Source organism: Aspergillus saccharolyticus, assembly GCF_003184585.1.
Source record: "Aspergillus saccharolyticus JOP 1030-1 unplaced genomic scaffold BP01scaffold_35, whole genome shotgun sequence".
Taxonomy (NCBI): Eukaryota; Fungi; Ascomycota; class Eurotiomycetes; order Eurotiales; family Aspergillaceae; genus Aspergillus; species Aspergillus saccharolyticus.
The window spans coordinates 149,737-156,641 of NW_020290645.1; the positions used below are offsets into that span (position 1 = coordinate 149,737).

Below are 6,905 nucleotides of genomic sequence, written 5' to 3' on the forward strand. Positions count from 1 at the left end.
CCCCCCCAAAAAAAAAAAAACTCGCAACAAAGGTATATTAAAATCGATAGATAGTTGAGAAAAGTGAAAGTATTAGCATAGTATAGCTTCTAAAGCTTCAACATCCCCGCCAGCGTTGCGCACGGCGTTCAAGGCAGCTTCACTCAGCTTGCGGCGTCGGTCGCGAGCCTCCTGCTCTCGTCGGGCCTTGGTCTTGGAGCTGCCGCTGGGTGCCACCCCGGTGAGGATCTTCTGGCTATCGTTGGCGGTGAAGTTCACAAAGGACACGGTGACGGCCTTGCCGCGGGGACTGCCGGAGCTGGTGACTCTGGTTGCAGGCTTCGGGGCGCTCATCGAGTGCGCTGATAGCTTACGACCATTGCTGTGGCGGCGAGGAGTTTTGATCTCCCCGCGGCTCTGCATGATCGGTCGCACTGTCGGAGGCGATCCGCTGCCGGGAGACAAAGAGGGGGAACGTGAGGTACATTGAATTTGTGGTGTCGCAAAAGAAGATCCCACGGACTGCTCAACACTGGAAGCATTACTGTACGAGCGACCGCTATCGCCACTGGTCGTGGAAGGCATTCCGGTCGGGGGATATGAGTGACTTTGCGTCTGCGAGAGATCGAATGAAGAGGGATCCAACTGAATCATGAGCCCTCCTTGTAGCATGTTCTGTTGAGCTGTTGTATTCTGGATCGGTCGCTGAGGGCAAGGCGAGGCGATCACTTGTTGATAGGAGGGTTGTCGTTGTACGGTTCGAGACGTCACCGGCGACCACCACGTCTGGTCATCGTGGCTCTGCATATCGGGCGTGTATGGTACGCTAGAGGCAAGAGAATCGGATTGCCAGGAGCACAGTGACTGAGGGTCGGAGGAAAGTGGAGAGGAAAAGATGTGGTCGGCAGCCGGTGGGCTTGAGATGCTCAGCGAGGAGCTGTTCGACTGACTCAAGTACCGTTGTTGCTGTCTTGCTAGTGCGCCAGCCGATGGCGAAGGCATCGTGATGGCAGGTGACTGGTTGAACATGCCGGACTCATACTGCGGAGCTAATTCTGGCTCTTGAGGCAGCGCTTCTGCCGGACGGGTGATAGGCATGCTAACTGAGTCAGCAGCCATGTTTTCTTGTTGCACAAGGATATCGGATGGTGGTGGAGACAAAGGAAGCTGCGCTTCTGAGCTGCGAAAAGCGAATTCTTGGAATCGCTGCGCCCATGCTTCCGGGTAGGCCATTCTGCTTCGTTGTATCTGGGACGAGCGCGTCAGGCTGGGCGAGAAGCTTTGCTTGCGAAGTAAAGTGCGACGATCATTGGAGTCTCGATGGCGACGAATCGACTTGGGAGTGACAAGGGCACTCTTCACTTTGCGACTGGGGGTAGCCGGAGGAGTGGACGGGGATGTGCGGGGCTCTGCGGAGTAGGCGACTGAAGGCGCTTCAAGGGTGATACTGAGATCTGAGACGGCGGAGGGGTGGATGGTGTCTTGTAAAGAGAAATGGCCTTGGCCTGCAGGTACATCGGGATCCTGCGCCAGACACCAAAAGTCCCGGCTCCACGTCGAGGCTGATGAATGCTGTTGCTTAGGGGTGGAGAGTGGGGGAGAGAGATCGCCACAATCGCTTGACAATGAATCCAATTGGAATAGTTGATCAAAGTCACCGGAGAATGAAACGTCTTTGTTGGCATCCACACAAGAGGTGTCCACATTGACGTACTGGTTGAATAAATCATTAAAAGTGTGGTCCATAGGTTGGGCGAACATTGTGTCGAGTCGTGGTCGGAGAAACCCCGTCCGTTTGCGGAAATCGAGGTCAGGGAAGCTGCCAGATGGACCCAACAACCAGCCAGGACGATTAGATTATGACTGACAATTAAGCTCAGCGGGAAGCCAAGTCTGGAGCAAGAAGAAAGACTCGGATAAGGTGCCGATAAGCTGTGTCAATGATTAAATGGTCTGGAATGAGAAGATGAGTGTGTTTGGTAGGTTTGAGTATTGGATCTGGAATGATCCCGTTGGATACTCGATGTTTGACGGTGTTTGGGCTGTAGGAACGGTTTGACAAACTGACAATCAAAGAAAACAGTGCAACTGGATGCAAAGAAAACAAAGCAATCAAACAACAGAGTACTGCGTCTATTTGAATTGTCGCGATGGCCTCCAGCCTCTGGCTTTCTGCATACATTCCATAAGATCTAAAGATGGGCGAGGAATGCGGCCTCAGCAAATGGGCACAAGATGGACAGGTCCTCGCTATGGCCCACCCACCATGATCGACTGAGCCAATTGACCCACGTCTTGCGCACTGGCTGGGACTACCAATCATTGAAGCGAACCGCCCTAGTGGCTGGAGGTCTTTCCATTCACTCTCAGGGCTTGGTTCCCCTTATGGCCACCCGATGGAATGCTACCCTACTAGACCCGAAACAGCTCCCACGCAGATCAGCTGCGCAATCATAAGTCCTAGTGTACTGGAGTTGAGTGCTCAGCTAAGTGTTGGGGGTGTTTTGTAATGGTAAAATCTCATGGTACGAGTCATGGGTGACATAATGAAGACTGGTTGGCTTCGACTATTCCTGGAGATGGCCGACCTGACGAACAGATAATTTTCCAAGTCTAAGCGTCATGACAAGTTTTGGAGGCCATGGAGTAGTAGATTTTGACAGCAATAGAATAGATCTGCGCTGGATCTGTAGCTTGACCACCGATTTGCACTGCACTGTGCTCTGCGTATGCATTGTGTCAAAATGTCCCGAGGGTTCAGGCACTGGCATGTTGCGGCTGGGAAGAATGTGAGCCTCCAGCAACAATGCACGAACCAAACATCCTTCCCGCTGCTTAAGGCAATGAACAATCTAGAGCAGAACAACCTGAGGCCTGCCTATGTGTGAATCATACTGATACTTGGAAGTTTCTAATTTTATCCGCAATACATGAGGACCGGTCACGTGCCTATACTCGTCTGGCTCACAACCCACCCTCAGACGAGTCCACCATAAACCAAAGCCAGAGATTAGGTATGCCATGTGATGTCAAGACTGTTGCACTTCTTCCGCGCTGCTTGCTGAAGTGCGTTGCTCTAAAGAGACCACAGAGGATCCACGTGATGAAGGATACTGGGGTGCAAAGAATCGAACAGGGGATCCAACTCTATGCATAGCGCCACATCGGTTTCTTTATCCTTTCCTCACCACAACAAAGAAGGTGATACCGTCTGCCGCAGAAAGATCCGCGGTCCTCATAAGCTGAAGGACTTGCTTTGAAGTCTCCGCGGGATCGATTTTTCTTTGTTTGTCGTCAAATCTCCTGCCATGCGTACGTAATTACTGTCTGATTGGGGTTATAATGCCCTAGTATTACTGTAGTGGATTGCCCCAGATTCTCACAAGCCGGGATACCACTATCCAGTCCGAGCGCTCATGTCAATTTCCTGTATCCTGCCCGCGGAAGGTCTCTGTTCCGTCTCCTGCGGCTTACTCCACAATCCATGAAACCTCACTCTGCGGATGAACCCCAGCTTTACGGCAGGCACAGATGACACCTAAGGTCACGCGTCTAGCCATTATTTTGGAACCCACAGTGTGCAGGCTGTCTGGGTTGATTCCGAGAGCCGAGTATCCTGGCAAGAAATCAAGACCAGTGCCATGCACACATCTTCGAAGTGTGCGGTAAAGATCCTCACTGTCACAAAGGCCTGGTTTCGAACAGGGTTAAATTAGTTCCATGCCTAGGCGTCTATGCCAGGACCTTCTTTTCCACGACATCAGACTTTCATCCGATTAGGTCTTGTTGTCTGTCAACCACGGCAAGCGATACAGATACTGATCCCTATCTTGTCGAATCATTGCTTATTGAGACGGAAACCGTTTAACTTCTTGGGCAAGATGTCAGGAACCAGCCTAATTCTAGCGATAGTTTCAGCTTGAACAGAGGTTTTTCCGCGTTCTCAAACCTCGACTCACGCACACTAAGACCCTAGCTAGCCAATGACACAAGATATCGGCACTCTATTACAATCCTCGATTGAATTCGTCGCATTCTCTCGGGTGCTTATCGCGCTGCTCCACTTGTAAGGAACAACTTTCGTTCGGCCCCTTATCCCAGACCTTATCGTTGGGCAAGCTCAATCGCGAGTAGGGCTCCACTTCGTTATCCGAATTCGATCAACCACACCAAAGTCTCATCATAGGACTTACCCTTGTTGAGCATGCTGCAGGGGAAGCAAAGCACGCAGCTTGTGCCATGCACTTGAAAAATTAGACATAGCAAATGTCGTTGCGCCCCAGGAATTTCGCTTGTTCACTACAGCGAGGATGGACGATATGAGATACTTGAACTCAAGCGCACTACATTATCTTGAAAATAGACATAGGGGAACACCTTTCGACTTGCAATGGAGGACTATTTTGATTATTTAATGGTGCAGATTTCATTTATCACCCGATTGAAGCCTGAACACTCTTGCGCAAGCTCTACCACCAGCTTGCCCTACAAGTCAATCAAGCACTTATTCTTTATTACGTGAAGCGTGATTCGGCCGTCGAGCTCGCACTTGCATATGCAGCGGAATCCAATGAAATCACTGCATCACAGGGAACTTCCCTATTTAACCGCGCACGCGACCCAGACAGTATACCCCCAGAAGCAACCCGCCTCCGGAGCAGCCACCCGCTCATAGACGAACTTGAGCTCAAGTTTTTCCTGGTGAACTCCCCCTCTCATTGGCTGCGGATCTCCTTTTCCACAGAAGAAGAGGAGGAGGATCTTGCTCGAACATGGCGAAATACAACCTCGCGGGATGATCCGTTATCTGCCGATGGCAAGACGAACTATGCATGGCATTACTCTACTCTATACAGACTTTCAAGGCTTTAAAAGATCAGGCGAGATTCTGCGTCAGTGGGAGGACGTATACGTAGCCCCCTCCACTCAAGAAACATTCATGGGGACACTCATACTGGAAACGGCCTGTTCGCTGATGTCCCAAAAGAGGTGTTCTCCGTACCATCGGTTGCAGTTCTGGCATCCTCTTTTGGTCAGTTGTCTATGTCTAGAACAGTCGTCGAAACTCCTTGAAAGTGCCAGTACTTCCAGAATAACTCAGTGGCTTGTGACAGCTTGCAAGCATAGAGTGGTTGTGGCCGAGATAAGGGTCCATGCTCTAATAAGCTACGTAGTTGGCAGTTTCTCTTATCTAACCAAATCATGTCGAGACAATGTCTTTGATATCAATCAAGAACACATATTCGTGTCATATCTCGGGGGGGACAAATCTTGGAAGTATGGAATATGCTGGATGGCTGGATGTTTTGACCTGATATCAAGAGTGAAAATGATTCCGCAAGCTTCCATTCCATTCATTGCGTCATCATTGGATGTGATGGTGAGGCTATTTCCTGGTTATTGCCGGATTCCCCCGCACCGACCCCAAATACCCACCTGCCTACGAACTCAAAGCAGAGGCTACCTGATTGTGGCTTGAACCATTCCTTGCTATTGATTCCGACGATACCAACATCAGTCATAGGATGAAGTCGGGTGTACAGTACAGCGATGGCGGGTATACGAGGGAGCAGGGGTAAATGGGATGTAGCGAGCATCGGGATATCATACGATAAGAAAAAGATGACAGCCCTCCACGTTTGCGGGCTGCAGGGAAAATGAGAGCGAGATTATCTGACACGAAATGCCAGACAGACAGTTGCCGAGGAAGGCATCTGGAAAGAAATGCTTCTGGACTGGCCTGGCCCGGGCCAGGAGGAAAGTTAATGCGGGGTGGCAAGTCACTTCAAGGTCACGGGGTCAGAGAGGAAAAAAAGTGCCTGACCCACTCGGCCCGAAAGAGGCAATTTCGAGGTGGCTCTTCCGTTCAAGTTTCCTTCGACCAGCTCTCTTCCCTCCACATCAGTCTCTCGGACTCTCCAACCATTGACTCCACCATCCACTCACCCATGCTCCATCCATCCATCCATCCATTCCACCCATTCATCCATCCATCCATTCACCTCTTGCAGGCAGTTCCTGATCGGATCAGCCAACAACACATCAATCATGCCATGGTCCGCCCGCATACTGTTGCTGGATCGCCATCAGGGGTGTTCATGAATGGCTCCAGCAATGAGCTCTGCTTTCCTTATCCAGCACACACAGAGCACACAGTCCACTGTGGGTGCTGATGCTGTGCTGTGCAGTGCAGTGTGCACTTCCCACATTCCTCCCGCCGAGCAATCTTCCAACACCGCCTTTTCGGACTTACTACGAATTTTAAGGTTAGCCGTCTCCAGTTAGTGAAGGTCCGGATGCGTGGCGGCAGACTAAGCTCATTACTTGCCGCTAACAGGCCTGCGTGACCTCCCTCCGATTCATACCTGTCAATATAATCATTATCAATGCTATTTTTGCAACCCGCGAAGGATCAGGTAATCCCGGGCATTGAGAATCTGGTGGAAACATCGGCTATCAGTCTTCCTGCATCTGTGGTGTTCTACCTCGGTGGAGCACCAGTATGTAGCTAACTACTGCAATTCGCGTCCCATCCTTCCTGCCAACTCAGCAGAGCCAGAGGCAATAGTCACTTGGATGGAGTGGGCAGTTTACTCCGTACCAACCACATCGGCGATTGACAGGATCGGTGTTGACGGGTTGAGTCCACCACAACTAGTAATTTTAGGTCGCCTGATCGTCGGCGCAGAGATTTCTGGAGCTGCCGAATGGGGTCGCTAAACGGCGGTTCTGCCCCTGATTGCGGACTGTGTTTGGCCCCTTCCGAGTCCGCGGTGGGCCCCGTCTCGATAATCAATCGGTATTTTTAATCCTTCCTTAATAACTACCAGCTCGCCTCCCTCGCTCCCTACCATGAATTGACCTTCCATCTTTCTGCATTTTTTTGCTCTTGTTCTTCCTTTGATTCCCGTTCAGCTCGCATCATC

The 6,905-nt window shown here is 50.9% G+C and overlaps 1 protein-coding gene across 1 annotated transcript; it reads right to left on the reverse strand.

Annotated features, from left to right (window-relative positions):
- Positions 1–21: 21 nt before the first annotated feature.
- wetA (developmental regulatory protein WetA) lies at positions 22–1,860 on the reverse strand. Its single transcript, XM_025578725.1, has one exon. The coding sequence runs from the start codon at positions 1,738–1,740 to the stop codon at positions 73–75; it is 1,668 nt and encodes a 555-aa protein (XP_025428385.1). The 5' UTR covers positions 1,741–1,860; the 3' UTR covers positions 22–72.
- Positions 1,861–6,905: the final 5,045 nt, after the last annotated feature.